Below are 17,300 nucleotides of genomic sequence, written 5' to 3' on the forward strand. Positions count from 1 at the left end.
CACTTTCAAAGGATCCTAACTGAGGGATTCTCTTTCCCTCTGCAGTTCTGCCTGCCTTCAGTTTTTTTGTGTTTTTTTTTTTTTTTGCGGTACGCGGGCCTCTCACTGTTGTGGCCTCTCCCGTTGCGGAGCACAGGCTCCGGACGCGCAGGCTCAGCGGCCATGGCTCACGGACCCAGCCGCTCCGCAGCATGTGGGATCTTTCCGGACCGGGGCACGAACCCGCGTCCCCTGCCTCGGCAGGCGGGCTCTCAACCACTGCACCACCAGGGAAGCCCCCTGCCTTCAGTTTTGAGCTAGAAGTTGAGTTCCCCTCACGGTTTGGAAACATTTATGAGAGTGATACTTTCAGATACATGCATAGATAGTACCTTCCTTCTAATGATCTCCAGATGTTTCACACCTGAGATTATATTTATTTACACGTGTCCCCTGAGGAACAGCAGTCAGATAGATTAGTAGGGATCTAGGCTTCCACCAGGATGAAGGTTCTGTCCTGCAGCAGACGCTGTGACCTTCAAGTTCTCTGCTGTGAAAGAGGGTTTCCTCTCCCTCCTCTGCAAAAACATCTTGTTCGTGTTTGAAATGGAAGGACGCAGAGAACCTTCAGCCGAAGGAGCCTTGGAGTGCTCGTTCGCTCTAGCCGGGTCTTTTTTTTTTTTTTTTTTTTTTTTTTGCGGTACGCGGGCCTCTCACTGTTGTGGCCTCTCTCGTTGCGGAGCACAGGCTCTGGACGCGCAGGCTTAGCGGCCATGGCTCACGGGCCCAGCCGCTCCGCGGCATGTGGGATCCTCCCGGACCGGGGCACGAACCCGCGTCCCCTGCATCGGCAGGCAGACTCCCACCCACTGCGCCACCAGGGAAGCCCTCTAGCCGGGTCTTTAAATTAGTTCTCTGCCTCACCTGTCACTCCAGACGCCCTGTCAGCCTTTTTCCAAAACTCCTCCACTAGACCCTCCATCACAAAAGCTCTGATCATTTTGAAGGATTTGTTTCCATGGTAACATCCATTTGTTCTTGAAGCTTTTTTCCAAGCGAGATAGGCGCACTGGCTTCCTACAAAGCAGCCCATTCCTGGTCCTGTGGCTCCATCAGTAACAGCGCTAGACGGTGCGCCTGAGTTACGTCCTTCTCTAGTCCTAGATGACAAGCCTTCAAGACTGGCATCCTGTTTTATCTTTTTTATTTTCTTCTTCACCTGTTCCTATTGTTTTTCTTCTTCGATCTCCAGGAGAAGATGTGGGTTATGTTGCCAGCGAGATAACGATGAGCGACGAGGAACGGATTCAGCTGATGATGATGGTCAAGGAAAAGATGATCAGCATCGAAGAAGCGCTTGCTAGGGTAAGAGTGCAGGTGTGTGGTTTTCATTTGTGAGCACTTGACCTCCTGACATTGACATATGTTGGGGGATTGCTACAGACTGAATGCCTCCACCCCAACCCCCCGCCCCCCCCCCCCGCCAATTCATATATTAAATCCTAATGCCCAAGTCATGTTATTTGGAGGTGAGGCCCTTGGGAAGTGATTAGGTCATGAGGGTGGAGCCCTTATGAAGGGGGTGAGTGACCATGTACAAGAGGCCCCAGTGAGCTCCTTAACCCTCCTCCGCTGCGTGAGGACACATGCTGTCTGTGAACCAGGAAGTGGGTCCTCACCAGACACTAGATCTTCCAGCACCTTGATCTTGGACTTCCCAGCCTCCAGAACTGTGAGAAATTTCTGTTGTTCATAAGCCACCCGGTCTATAGTGGTTGGTTATAGCAGCTCAAACAGACTAGAACAGGGACATCAAAGGGTATGGGAATATACTGATAAGATTGATAATGATAAATTACTAAATAACCACCAAAGAAAAAGTAAATGCAACCATTACAAGCATTAGTTCTGTAAGACGCCTTCAACAAACTAAACTTTGACTAACCTAAAAGTCAGGCTTTATGTGTAAACCTTAAACTTTTGCTTACTTTCATTTCTGAGTAGATATTACAGTTTATTGTGTCATATTTTTTTGCTCTGAGTTAAATTAAGCACTGAAAGAAGCCTGATTAACCTTTAGGACACCGGAGTAGTGTTTGTGATAGCAAGATAGCAATTCTTAAGAGATCTCCTGCTTTGTTGTCGCCCAACCAACTGGCTGATTAATTCTTGGATTCTGACTTTGAATACTTGGTTCGGGATGGTGTAGACAAGTCATAAATTAGGCAGGTTTAGAACTTTCAAGTCACTAAGGAATCATTGAATGAGTTATGACTTTAACATTAAGCAGAATCTTGAAGGTCTGAAACCTTGAAACAGTGCCAGACATACTTTAGTTTAGTATACCTGACTCTAAACCTCAATAGTTAAAAAAAAAAGTTTGATTTGTTGCTGAGACAATGCTGGAAAAAAAAAAGTGCTTGAGGGGAGTGGGAGGTGGGACCTGTAGTAGGAGACCTGAGGACCAAGGCCTCCACCAGATGCCCATCTGCCAGCTTCTCTCGCTCTGTTGGTTCGGAGGAGCAGAGGTGATCTTGCCTCCAGCGTCTCTGGGGGACTGAAGCAGTGCCTGGTGACCACCTATGCCTGCCCTTCACCCTCAGTCTGGTCTCCCTGCTCCACCGTGCCTTCGGCCACCCCGTCCAGCTGCCAGCTAGGGCAAAAAATCCACCAGACGTCTCTCCAGTGCCATTCCTTGAGCATGCCATAGCGCTTGAAAAAAGTCCAGCTGAATTCCTAGAAAATGCATATGAGAAACACGGACCTGTATTAATTTTACCATGGTAGGCAAGATGTTTACTGACGTTCTGGTGAGTCATGCTGCTGCATTGCTGTTTATAATTGTAAATTTGCAGATCTAAATGCAGAAGATGTCTGCAGGCATCTGACACCATCTGTGTTTGGAAAGGGAGTTGCATAGGATGTATCTAACCCAGTTTTCCTGGGGCAGAAGAAAATGTTAAAAATGTCCTTAACATAGTCAACTTCAGGTAGCACGTTTCTATAATCAAAAAAGAAACAAAGGAATACTTTCAAAGTTGGGGAGAAACCAATTTGTTTGATGCTCTTTCTGAGCTGATAATTTTAACAGCTAGCCATTGTTTACATGGAAAGGAAATCAGAAGTCAACTCTATGAAAAGGTGGCACAGCTGTATGCAGGTTGGATGGAGGTTTTAGCCATGGAGTCTGTCTGTTGCCAGGCTGGCTGCCTTTGCCTAATTTTAGGATGGAGCTCATCAAGACATCAATGATATTTCCTATAAGGCAATCCAGAAACACAGAAAGAAAAAATTGATGACGTTCTCCAAACTTTATTAGATTCTGCACACAAAGGTGGGCGTCCTTTGACAGATGATGAAGTAACAGGGAAGCTTGTTGGTCTGCTCTTGGCAGGGCAACATACATCCTTGGCTACCAGTGTCTGGATGGGCTTCCTTTTAGCCAGAGACAAAACACTTGAAGAAAAATGAAGGATCTCCCTCCTTTAACTTATGATCAGCTCAAGTATCTAAAATTTATTTGATTGCTATATAAAAGAAACATTAAGAGTTAGACCTTCTGTAATGACCATGATAAGAATGGTCCTTCAGGGCATCAGGCATGTGTTTCTCCCACTGTCAGTCAGAGTCTAAAAAGACCCATAGGTATTTAATGCTTTCATGTTACTAAAGAATTATTATAATGTTTCAGGTGGCTGTCTAATTCTGTTTTATAAGACATTCTACAAGAGGTTAAAACATTTGCATTTTGAAATTTCTATGTGTTTTTACATTCAGCGTAGCTAAGGAGGAACTTGGAAAATAATGTTAATTAGCTACTCCACTGCACTTTTTGTATTTGAATTTTCTAAAGTTATGCCCCTTCAACAGTTTATTTACATAAACTAGCTAGTAAATATTTGTGGTGTTCAGGGCACTGACTTGCACAGCCCTTGGGGCACATGGAACACAATTCAGAGTTCGTTAGACACTAGTGTACTTTGATATATATTTCAAAGATTCAAACTTTTTTTTTTTTTTACCATAAGTTCACATGCTGCCATTTAGACACAATTAACGTACTGTGATCATTTTACCGTTGTTCAGATGACGTTGCATAGCCTACTGCTCTTCTTTTACGGTGTGAGAAATTCAGTTCTGAAGACTGTGTGTGCAAGATGTTGATGTGGTCCCTGTAAGAAATACTAGGGTTGGTCTTGATTTACCAAGAAGATGTAATATTTTCTTTTTCTTTGACTTGTTAGGAATACAATAACTTCTGTCCTGATGTGTTCCACGTCGTATTTTTGCAACATTAATGAATTTAAATGAATTAATTAGAAAGTTTGGGGGGAAAAAAAAAGACCCATATAGAATGTCTAGACCTTAATCCTGATAGGACGACCAGCATCAGGAGAGAAGTTTGCCTATGTGTCATTTGGAGCTGAGTGTATCCCCCAGTGCGTCGTCGTATTTGGGAAAATCTTGCCTATGTTCAAATGAATACAGTTTGGTCCACTGTGCTTTGTTTATATGAATTTGATCTCACTGCTGAGTATTTTCCCCCTGTGAAGTATACAGCTATGATTCACATTCCTGAAAACCCAGTTGTCAATACAAAGATGAAAATGGCTGCAAAGAAGCAATATGGGAAACACCATTGTCAGCTGCAAAAGCATTTGAAGAGAATGAAGTTTACAAGATAACTCTGTGTACACACTGTGTAATTTAAAAAGACAGCAGCTTAACTTATGATTTTTATATTTTATTAACTGAATAGTTCCATCAAATCTAATGGCATTTCAAACATTTTCTAATGGTTTTATGATGGTTACTTACTCTGTATGCTTTAAGGAGTCCAGCACATTGGTTAAAAAAATCGTTTAGGGGGATCTAGAGTATTAGCGTATTCTAGACAACACCATTTACAGGTGCTAATTTTAAGACTGTTCATAGCTCTTGGTGAGTAAGTTCAGGGTATTCAAGTGTTGGACTAGTTCTGCAAGGTATAGAAAGCCCATGAGACACTTGGAAGCTACAGGTTATTAACTTATCTGGGTAATTTATGTGGTGTATGTGAGATTGGGAGGGTAAGGAATAAAGTCACTTTTAAAGCTTTGCGTAAAGGAGAGCAGTATTGTTTTGGTATGATGGCGCTCAGCCATGATGGGGCTAGGTTGTTGAAAAATATGTCCTTTGACGTTTTAACTGGAAGCAGTGTCTAAGGAAATTGAGAGAGATTTATGACCATGATTTAATAATCACGTTCCCTAAAAAATAATGTATCAATATTGATACTAAACACTTGCTCATGTAATTTGATCTAATTACTAAATATTGTGTATTTATCCACCTGATAAATATGTGTTAGGTTCCACAAGGTCATATCTGTGTGGAAGTCCGAAATAAAGTCCTTGTGGGATTTGATGTTTGTCACGGACTTGACTGATGTTTTGGGCATGGAGAACTTTTCTTAATGCCAGCTGTCTTACGTCAGGTTCCCTAGAAGCAGAGCCTGAGATGTGGATTCTTGTGCACATGATTTATTGAAGAAAAGCTTTCAGAAGAAACCTGTAAGTGAGAGAGGGAAGCAGGAGAGGCAGAGGAAGAAGCTGGATAGAGATGTGATTTCAGGAGAAGTCTAGTCTCCGCCTCAGCCTGATCCCACAGGGAGGGGTGGGGAGCTCTGGAAGGTGAATTGCACTGTAGAGTTTGTCCTGCCAGAGAAGAAGAGGCTGAAAGCTGATTGGGGAGGAGCGAACAGCCTTCTAGGCATCTGTGGGGAGACAACGCCTGTCAACCACGGGTAATTCTCCTGAGAAGGGTATATAGATGTGAGTCCATATCTACAGTAATTGGGAAATCAGAGAACAGTCTTTTAAAGGGAGTCTGGGCATCTGTTATACCAGAGCACAAGATTATGAGCTGAGAACCTATATAAATTATTTCCTCGTAGCAGGTATTGTGCATCAATCATAGGAATGTGGACAGCTAGAGAGGCTCATGGAGAGAGTCCATAGGGGAGCAACAAAGTGATTGAGGGTTTTTTTAAATAGGTCTCTTGGGCTGGAATCGGAAAGAATTTATCTCAGAAAAGAACTTATTCACTGTCTTCAAGTATATGAAGGGTTATTAGACAGTACGTCTTGAGGACGTACTGCACAGTGTTTTGTTTTCATCTCTACTGAGGAGAGCATGAAAGAAAATGAATGAAAATCGCAGCTGGAGGGGATTTAGATTAAATATAATAGAAATGTTCTCTATAATAAGTGCTCTTAGAAATGGAAACATTTTAGAATCTCTCTCCATAAAGGTCTTTAAGATAGAATAAGCATTAACCTACTACAGATGGTCATTCCTCTAAGAATCACGTCATAGACTTCCAGTGTGAGAAAACTATGAGACTAGGGAAAATAAGATATGAAGGTAGACAGATGGACAGGCAGACCGACACCCACACCCACACTTTAAAATGTCATTATTTTAAAACTTCCAGAATCAAACGAAAACTCTATAAATTTGCTTTAAAATACACAAGTTTCTCAAATGAACATCGTCAGTTGTCTTTGGGAGCAGAGTGGAATACAAAAATGTGATTCTGTAAACAATAACCAGGTTCTTTTCGTTGTAAAATGCACTTTAAAAAATTGTTAGAGATCCTGGTTTTCTTTTTTTTTAATTAGGAAATTAAAAAAACAAGGTAAATTTGGATAGAGCACAAATCTGAATCTTTATCAGAAGAAGCACATGGGGAATTCCCTGGCAGTCCAGTGGTTAGGACCCTGCGCTCTCCCTGCTGAGGGCCCGGGTTCAATCCCTGGTCGGGGAACTAAGATCCCACAAGCTGTGCAGCCAATAAATAAATAAATGAATTTTTTTTAAAAAAGAAGAAGAAGCATGTATACTCTTAGGCACCAACGTCAATGATGGAAATGGACGGATAACAAAAGAAAAATATTAAGTCTGTTTATGATTAACTAGTGAGGAATTTGTTTTGTTTTCCTAAAGATGAAGATTTTATTTATTTAGAAAGTAGAGCAGAGACCCTGGAAAACAAATGATAACACCCTTTTTCAGAGGCAGCTATTTCGATCATACAGGAAGAATAATGCACTTCAGAAACCAATATATCTGGAAAGGAAGAGCATTCTAATATGTCACTTAAATGTATTAGAGAGATTAGAACAATATTAATCCCCCTAATATACTAGAAAGATTAAAATAATATTAAGTACCTGCATAGCAAAAGTTCAAATACCTGGAGTTGATGTGAACTTTGGGCTCTCTTTTATCTGAAACCACAAGGGTGATAATAATACCGTCATAAAAAGTCTGTTGCATGGGTATAGTATACTAAGAGCTCTGCTGCATTATCTTACTTTATTCTGGTAATAGTCCTGTGATATAGTTTATTGTCATCCCGTTTTCCAGGTGAAGGAACTGAGGCACAGAGAGGTTAAGTAATTTGCCCAAGGGCTTCCAGCTATTTGGGAGCCCTTACCTGTTAATCAATATTGTCTGCCTCCCCCTCGTCCATTTCCTGTCACAAGTATGCACAGAAAAGAACTTCATAGTAGAACTAATGCTTTGGAAAGTTGCTTTTTCCTAGAGGACTGGCATTGCCACGTCCACACGGCTCCAGTGGAAAAGGACAGTCCTGGCACCATCTCCTGGGCTGTCAGGTCAGATTGTATCTGCTTTTTGGTGTCTTGATTCATGGAACATGATTTGATCGATGTCTTAACTTCATATCTAAAAAACTGTTTTATCACAGAATTTTAATGCTGGGACAACTTATTTGTATTACACACAGAGTTAAATTTTTACATATTTTATGAAAACACACCTGGAACTTCTCACATTGGCCATTCTGAAAGATCTTTCATCTAATTCTGCTAGGTTAAATTTGTTGATTTTCTATAATATTTCATTTTGTCCTTCTGTGTTTTTCAAAAAGTAGAAACCTAGTTTTTAAGCCCAAACTTTAAATGTCTCTGAACATATTCTAGGCATCTAACTGCTATTTTCCTCTCATCCGTAGGATCCCCAATAAATCCCATAACACTTGTTAGGTGATAACATTGAACTGGTAACATGAGGCAGTCTAAGCAAAACAAGCAAGCGATTGTTAAGTCAGTTCCGGGCTTCCACCTCTGTTTTACTAAAATGTCCTTAGTCTACATATTTTGTCTTCCACAAAGAGAGGTAACCCAAAGGTCAAGCTACAGACAGTTTCTGTTATTGAACTTATAATTGAACTGAGAAAGGTGTTTTGATGTTGGAGAAGGAAAATCAAGGTTCTTTTTGGAACACAGAACACAAAGAGTCTGTTGTGTCTCTTGGTTTGATTTAGATGAAAACCTGCGGGGGGGGACGTGTTTCTCCTTTCATTTGGGTGACCCTTGTCTTTGGCTGGCACTTAGTCACCGACAGTGGTGCGAAGAAGGTGCCCAAAGGATTCATTCTGCTGCTTGGTAGACAGCCTTGGCCATCATTTCCATTTCAATCTTCCATTTCCTCTTGTTGCAGCTCAAGGAGTATGAGGCCCAGCACCGGCAGTCAGCTGCCTTGGACCCTGCTGACTGGCCAGACGGTTCTTACCCACCATTCGAGGGCTCATCAAACTGCAATGTAAGTTTGCTGTCTCTTTGAGCATCTTAACCGCTCCTACTAAAAAGGGACAGCCTACACAATTTGAGCCTTTAGACTTCTTTTTGCAGGCACCAACTCCCACCTGGATCTGGAAAGAGGTGTCTCTTCTGACGTGTTACTCTTTTCTTTACTTGGTAGCTGGGACAGCGCTATTCATGCTGTTTTTTTTTTTTTTTTTTAAATAGAAGTAAAGTAGACACAACTTAAATTTTACCATTATAAGCATTTTAAATGTTCAGTTCAGTGGCATTAAGTACATACACTTTGCTGTACAACCATCTTCACAACCCACTTCCTGAACTTCTCCATCATCTGAAACAGATATTACATAACCATTAAACAATAACTCTCCATTCTCTCCTCACCTTCCCCAACTCCTGGCAACCACAGTTTGCTTCCTGTCTCTATGTTTTTTGTTTTGTTTTTATTTATTTTTGGCTGTGTTGGGTCTTCGTTTCTGTGCGAGGGCTTTCTCTAGTTGCGGCGAGCGGGGACCGCTCTTCATCGCGGTGCGCGGGCCTCTCACTATCTCGGCCTCTTGTTGCGGAGCACAGGCTTCAGACGCTCAGGCTCAGTAGTTGGGGGTCACGGGCCCAGGTGCTCCGCGGCACGTGGGATCTTCCCAGACCAGGGCTCGAACCCGTGTCCCCTGCATTGGCAGGCAGATTCTCAACCACTGCGCCACCAGGGAAGCTCCCAACTTCCTGTCTCTATGAATTTGACTAGTCCAGGTACTTTATATAAGTAAAATCATACAATATTTTTCCTTCTGTGTCTGGTTTATTTCACTTAGCACCATGTTTTCAAGACTCGTCCCCATAACAGCTATTCTAGAACTTCATTCCTTTTTGTGGATGAATAATATTCCACTGCACGTATATACCACATTTTGTTTAATTATTCATCTGTTGTTAGACACTCGGGTGTTTCTCCCTTTTGGCTATTGTGAATATTGCTGTTATGAACATTGGTATACAAGTGTCTGTTTGAATCCTTGCTGTCATAGCCTTTCCGTATATACGTAGGAGTAGAATTTCTGGATTATACGGTAATTCTATGTTTAACTTTTTGAGGAGCTGCTATACGGTTTTCCACGGTGGCTGTACCATTTTACATTCCTGACAGCTGCATGAAAGTTCCAGTTTCTCTGCTTCCTCACCGACACTTGTGATTTTCCCATTTTTGATATGTCATCCTAATGGGTATAAAATGATATCATTGTGGTTTAGATTTGATTTCTCTAGTGTCTAATGATGTTTAGCATCTTTTTATGTGCTTGGCCATTTTTATACATGCCTCAGAGAAGTGTTTATCCAAGTTATTTGCCCATTGTTGAATTGGGTTTTTTGTTTTGCTGCTGGTTGTTGAGTTGTAGGAGTTCTTTATAGAGTCTGGATATTAATCCTGTATCAGGTACATGACTTGTAAATATTTTCTCCCATTCTATGAGTTGCCTTTTTACTCTCTTGATAGCGTCCTTTGAGGCAGGAAAGTTTTTAATTTTGAAGTCCAATTTACATTCATTTTTGGTGTCATAACTAAGAAATCATTGCCATATCCATTGTCGTGAAGATTTTCTCCTATATTTTCTTTTAAGAGTTTATAGCTTTAGCTTTTAAGTCTAGATCTGTCACCCATTTTAAGTTAATGTTTGTATATAATATAACATATGGGTCCAACCTCATTCTTTTGTGGGTGGATACCTTGTTTTCCCAGAACCACTTGTTGAAAAGACTGTCCTTTCCCCCATTGAATGGTCTTAGCACCCTTTTTGAAAATTAATTGACCATATATGTGAGGGTTTATTTCTGGGCTCTCTTATTTTATTTCTTTGGTTTATATGTCTTTCCTTTGCAGGCATCATACTGTTTTGATTAAGATAGCTTTATAGTAAGGTTTGAAATTGGGAGGTGTGAGCCCTCCAACTTGGTTCTTCTTTTTCAGATTGTTTTAGCTATTAAGGTCCCTTGAGATTCCATTTGAATTTTAGGGTGGGTTTTTCTATTTCTGTGAAAAGTGCCATGAGATTTTGATAGGGATTTTATTGGACCTGTAGATTGATTTGGGTAGTATTGTCATCTTAACATGAAGTCTTCCGATCTGTGAACACAGCTATTCTTCCATTTATTTATGTCTTCTTGAATTTCTTTCAGCATTGTTTTGTAGTTTTCAGTGTACAAGTCTTGTCTCCTTGGTTAAGTTTAATTTTAAGTATTTTATTCTTTTTGATGCTATTAGAAAATGAAATTGTTTACTTAATTTCCTTTTTGAATTTTTTATTGTCAGTATATAAAGATGGAACTGATTTTCCTGTGTTGACTTTGTATCCTGCAACTTTGCTGAATTTCTTTATTATCTCTAACAGATGTGTGTGTGGGGGGTGTGGGTGTGGGTGTAAAATCTTTAGCGTTTTCTACATATAAGACCATGTCACCTGTGAATAGAGGCAATTTTTCTTCTTCTTTTCCAGTTTTGATGCCTTGTATTATTCATGCTATTTTAATGTGACCAAAACATTGCTTCTCAGGAGTTCCACCAAGATCATAGGAATTAGAATTCCAGAATTTCAGATAGACATTTCATGGTGCTATCATCAAACTGCATGGAGTGAGGATGGAGGGAGTTAACCTTTTTCATCTATTATTCAATTTTTTTTTTTGTTTTTGGTTTTCAAGATTTTGTTTATTTGAGTAGTTTGTAGCTACTGTGCAGTTGTTTTGTTTGTTAGGTCCTCTCTTCCTTAAAGTCTGGAAGCAACTCTACCTCCATTTCCTTAGACTCTTGTTTCCTCTTGTCAGTGTTCCATACAGCCAGTCATCTTTCCAAAACATACCTCTCTTCTTACATTCGTGTGTTTCAGAAAAGCCTGATGGTTTTCCAGTTTTACAAGATAACTTCCAAACTTCTTGGCACACTCAAGACCCTCTGTGATCTGGCCTTAATCAATTTCTCTACTCGCATCTGTCACCCCTTGCTCCAGTAGGTCTCCACTCCATCTGCACTGGACCCTGAATGCCTTACTGATCATACCTTGTAATTTCACACTCTCTGCTTTAATTTCTGCATTTCCTCTACCTAAAATGTCTTTCTGCAAATTTTTCCAGGTAAAAATCTATGCATCTTTCAAGGTGAAGTCCAACTGCCACCTCCTCTGAAACTTTAGCATCCTCAAGTGTATTTTTATAGCTTCCTGTTCTGTGCTTTGTTAAACTAGCTTGCTACATGAAACCTAACAGTTATCCTGGAGTATCAGAATTAATTGTATATATTTCAACCTGCATGGAAATTGTGAGCTCCTTGAGCAAGAAAGGCAGCTGTATTATCTTTGTCTCCAGTGAGTGCCTAACTCAGTGTTCAGCTCGTGTAGCCTGCTTGAGAAATATTCAGTCAACAAACTTGCATTTGAATGGTCATCCTTCCGGGCTGCTTTAAGAGCATGTTTTATGTCTTGAGACTATAGACTTAGTCTTTACACTTCTTTGCATCTAAGTAACAAATGATGGCATATCATTAGTAAACATAACCCTCCCACTCCCTCCTTGTCCCTGATTTCCTGAATCAAACAGTAGATTCCATTGCAGCTAAAATAAACAAACAAATAAACAAAAAACCCAAAGGATTATTCATTTGAAAGCTCTGCTTGGTTTGCTTTTGTGTGGAGGGGACTGAGACGTTACCATTTATAATAATAAATGTGTCATATGCTAGCCAGCAGCATGTCCTGGGACCATGAGGTAATCAAAGGAACCATGTCCATGGTTTTCACTGTGCCTTTTGGGGTCTCTTATCCCCTAGTTCTAACATAATATAAATGTAAATCATGAATCCAAAGAATCATGAAGAATAAATATCGTAACTCAGGACTGATGTGATTCAAACCCAGCTCGGGGGAGAACACATAGCCTCACTTGTCCATAGTGGGTCTTCTAGTGTCCGTCTCACTGGATACTGTCCTGATTAATAGCATCTGAGTCAAGGGAGAGGTTACAAGACTATCCATTCAGAGAAACAGGCCTGTAGTAGAACCTCACATACTTAGATGGTAAGGAGAGAGGCTCATCTCATTTAGGAAAAAGTTACTATAAATAGAGTACTGTAGGCATTTTGAACAAGCTGCTAAGAAAGTATTGTACTAAGTATTGGTTTGTTGAACCCCTTTCAGAGGGTAAATCACAACCATCACCTTGATATCAGCTGACAGAATGAAATGGGTACTTCTTAAAAGTTGGGCATTCATTCTCTTGAGCCTTTCTTCGTTCATTTAGGAGGCATCTGTGGAGCCTCTGCAGAGCGCTTGCTATGTGCTAGGCTTCACGCTAGGTATCCAGGTTACAGAGGTGAAGGAGAGAGAGAGGCCCTGCCCCAGTAGAGTTTACCCTGCAGTGCAGAGGTTAAAATTAGCCTCACACGTGCTCACACAGATTCACGTACATGATTACATGATTAACTCCTTACAAACTGTTTCTTCATAGACGGCTCAAAAATAAACTCAGCCTTTCCTAGTTGGAGGGAGGGCCGGGGGTACGATGTGCTCCTTCCGCTTCCGGCACAATTTCCCAGAGGCTCTAGAATGACTTGTCTTTTTGCTGAACGATGTAGGTGAAGACAGTCTAGTCAGCAGTGGAGTTTTCTGAAGAAAGGCTGCTTACTCTGTAGTTTGCTCGCTGCCTTTGTGCAAACACCCCACACCCATGTTCAGTCACGCTGTTCGTTACTTCATGCTAATGAACCGTTGGCACCGAAGTTCACTTGTACTTGATTGGGATCCCGACGTACGTGACACTTGCCCTTCTCACCCTGACTTTAGTCTGTCCCATGTTTTCCTGGAGACTCAGCAAGAAACTCCATCCAAAATATTCCTTCTCACTGATGCTCCATTTGCCTACTAGCAGGGTAATTAATTTCAGATAATTCCCACTGTGTCCTACTCCAGCTGCCTTGGGTTCGGTGCTTTGATTATCTTTTGTGCGAGGGCCAGGGCTTTTCAGCTTTCTATCGATTCTTTTCTATACTGAGATGCAAATAGCCCACTGGCCATAGTGGGGAATGCCCAGGCCATGGAAGTTGCAGAGATCATAAGGCCTTTGTCACCGGACCTCAATGCCTATATTGATGGCTGTCGTGCTTTAGGGTTTCATTTGCATTGATTCATAGGCTTCCCCCACCCCCAGAACTGGCATTCGATAATTGCATGTTGCTTCACAATAAATCCATATTCACATTCTCAGTTTCCAAGAGTATAAAGTACTAAAGATAGTTACCAGGGGAAGTGAAATATAGCTTTCTCTTTGCCAGAGGGGAATCTGTTCTCTGCCGTTTTTCTGTTGTGAGTGTTAGAGTTTTTAAAAAGAATTTCTGGTTGAGTACTTAACTGGATTCCTTGTTAAACATCTGAACGTTTATTTTAATATTTTTCATTTTATTTTAGTAACTTTTGTTTTCCTTCGCCTCCTGCAGGGGAAAGGTTGTAAGGGTTCTCATTTTAAGCTTTCAGCTTTGTGCATTGAGGTTCAGTTTACCTTCTGATTAAGAAAATGTTTAAAGAAATTGTGCTCTCTGTCTTACTGGGGTTTAAAGTTTTTTTACTCAAGGCGTGCATTTTAGTAAATCATAGTTTTTGTTTTTACAAAAGTGGTAGGTAAGAGTTGGTGATCTGTACCTGAAATACTTGCATTGAACTCTCTTTCCGAAAAATGTCAAATTGTAAATTATTTGATTATGATGCTATTCAAATTATTTTTTTAAATATATAATAATATATAATATATATTATATTATATATAATTATATTAATTATATATATAATTATATTATATATAATTATATATATAATTATATATATATAATTATTATATATAATTATATTATATATAAATATATAATAATATATAAAGAAATAGTAAAGCAACAACAAGGACAGTAAAGCACCAGAGTTCTTAGAGTCCATTGCAGACATCCAGTTTGGTCGCGTTCAATTGTTTCACTTCATACAAACTGTGTTCCAGAAAAAGTTGGAATTATGTTTCTGTATCTGGAGCTCCTTACCAGGGTGAAGCAACTATGGTGAAATGTTTTGTGAAGTGAATTATTTTGTAAATCAAGTCATCGTTTCATAATTGATCACTTTTACATTTGGGGAAATTTAGAGTTGGGAAATATTTGTGCAAAGAGTGCTATGTTATCACTGTGGTGTTATAATAATACCTTACATCTGTATGTGCATCTCTGCATAACCTTTCATTCCAATTCTGAATATAGCTTTGCCACTAACCTGGGGAGCCAGGTGGTTGAACTGTGTCCAGATTTGGGGTAACAAACATACAACATCAGGTGGTCATTTCTTCCACTTTTTACAAAATACCATTTTAAGTGTTTCCCTGATTGAGGACTTTCAAGGTTGCAACTAAAATATCCCCATATTGTTGGCATGATGCAAGACTGTTAAATCTTTTGGGGGCTTTCTAAAATTATAAACCATAAACTTGGCCCTCACCAGCAGATGGTTTTTACTGAGGCTTTTCAGAGTCATTTCACCTACTTCAATTACAGCCATTGTCTTCCAGCCAGAAGATTCAGGTCTGTTATTTTGGAAGAATAGGTTGCTATAGCCTTAGTCTAATCTAGAACTTTCTAAAAGATAGTGTGCTGAAGGCCCAGAGAGCATTCCATAGAGTTACTTTTTTTAGTGGTTCTTGGGGCGAATGGCCTAATTTCTATTACGGCCAAAGAAAAGGTGGACAATTTAATCATTTAATACAGAATGTGGTCAGAGAACAGAGCTCATGCTTACGGGGTGTTCCTTTCGGGGGCAGAACGATGCTTCTGCTTATCCAAGAGACGTCTGTAAATGCAAGGTGCTCTTTTTAGGGTCCAGGACTCTGGGTTGAACCAGATCTTTTAAAACTTGGCTATTCTTAAATATAATTAATAAAGTGAAAATAATTCTTATTTTGAATAGGTTTCTTTTACTAGGGTGAACTTCTAGACAATGCCTATAAGTTAAAATTTATCAGAAGTTTTATTTTTATATTGCAAAGGTGTTAAAGGAAGATAGAAACCAATATTATTAGCTTTGTTGTTTGGGGAAATCTGATTCCCAAACAACATTGTCATTTTTTTAATGACAATACATGATGAATTTACAGAATTGTCTTCCACCCGTAGATAGTACCAGCGATTTTTTTAAAATAAGGTTTCATATTTTTGCTGACTTTGAGTAAATATTTATTGGATGCATAAACTATGTGAAGATTCACATAGACCTTAGTATTAAAGTTGACATTATAAGTCCAGTAAAGGTATCTTTATGTAAATGGTTGGCCTTCTTTCTACTGTCTTTTTGCTCTTATATTATTGGTTTTATAAGGAAATATAAGAGAGAATAGATTCCAAGCATAAAAATAACTTACATTACTGAATGTAAGTTACTGTTTGCTTTTAATCTTGTTGATAAGTTTTCTTTGAATCTCTCTTTCTAAAGGATTTTTTTTCCTAACAACATACAGGTTTTAGCTGAAAAGGGTTCTCACTGGCAAGGTATGTTTTGATTTGTGGCTAGAAAATGGTTCTGCTTGTAGCTTTAATTCTTATACTAGCTAGGCTTAAATACAGCATGGTTGGATGTGTGCTTTGACTCTTTATTTCTTGAACAGAGGAAGAGCTTTACGCAACTCATTTGACTTCTTTTTTGAAAAATTTATTTATTTATTTGGCTGCGTTGGGTCTTTGTTTCTGTGTGAGGGCTTTCTCTAGTTGCGGCAAGCGGGGGCCACTCTTCATCGCGGTGCACGGGGCTCTCACTGTCGCGGCTTCTCCTGTTGCGGAGCACAGGCTCCAGATGCGCAGGCTCAGTAGTTGTGGCTCACGGGCCCAGTTGCTCTGAGGTATGTGGGATCTTCCCAGACCAGGGCTCGAACCCGTATCCCCTGCATTGGCAGGCGGACTCTCAACCACTGCGCCACCAGGGAAGCCCAACTCATTTGACTTCTAATTTGACCAAGAGAAAGAGCAGAAGTATGGCCTAGTGGTAATTTGCCAGAGAGCTTTTTTACCCTCTTTGCTTGGGCTAGCATGTTCATGCCATGCTATGTTACACTGTGTCAAAAAAGGAACACTTTTCTAAATCTTTCTAAATATAACTATGGCAAAGATAACTCTTATTGATTCAGGTCTTTTAATGTGTACTTGAAGCCTTGAGATGATTATTCAGAGTTTCATAGACACCTTCTACAAATTCCTTTTTTATTTGGCTGGGTGGGAACAGGAAGCAATATTCCTCTTAATTTTAACAAATGTAATTTTGAAATGAAAATGATAGTAAAATAGAGACATATTAAAATTCTCTTTAGAAGAGTAGACGTAATGATTCTTTTTTTATAAATTTATTTATTTATTTTTGGCTGTGTTGGGTCTTCGTTTCTGTGCGAGGGCTTTCTCTAGTTGCGGCAAGCGGGGGCCACTCTTCATCGACATGCGCGGGCCTCTCACTGTCGCGGCCTCTCTTGTTGCGGAGCACAGGCTCCAGACGCGCAGGCTCAGTAGTTGTGGCTCACGGACCTAGTTGCTCCGGGGCATGTGGGATCTTCCCAGACCAGGACTCGAACCCGTGTCCCCTGCATTGGCAGGCAGATTCTCAACCACTGCACCACCAGGGAAGCCCCGTAATGATTCTTTAGACCTGTAGCTTATGG

The 17,300-nt window shown here is 40.2% G+C and overlaps 1 protein-coding gene and 1 pseudogene across 8 annotated transcripts in view; both read left to right on the top strand.

Moving 5' to 3' along the window:
- SASH1 (SAM and SH3 domain containing 1) overlaps window positions 1–17,300 on the top strand; it is a 322,628-nt gene that overhangs the window by 252,469 nt on the left and 52,859 nt on the right. For 7 of the 8 annotated variants that reach the window (XM_019951423.3, XM_019951425.3, XM_073789711.1 and 4 more), the window contains 2 exons: window positions 1,232–1,356; window positions 8,488–8,589. In XM_019951423.3, the coding sequence (XP_019806982.1) occupies window positions 1,232–1,356; window positions 8,488–8,589 (227 nt within the window). The remainder of the gene's footprint in view (window positions 1–1,231; window positions 1,357–8,487; window positions 8,590–17,300) is intronic. The other variant, XM_019951421.3, reaches the window with a different exon arrangement.
- On the top strand, window positions 2,514–8,481 carry LOC109552787 (lanosterol 14-alpha demethylase-like; annotated as a pseudogene).

Source organism: Tursiops truncatus, chromosome 12, assembly GCF_011762595.2.
Source record: "Tursiops truncatus isolate mTurTru1 chromosome 12, mTurTru1.mat.Y, whole genome shotgun sequence".
NCBI classification, from domain to species: Eukaryota; Metazoa; Chordata; class Mammalia; order Artiodactyla; family Delphinidae; genus Tursiops; species Tursiops truncatus.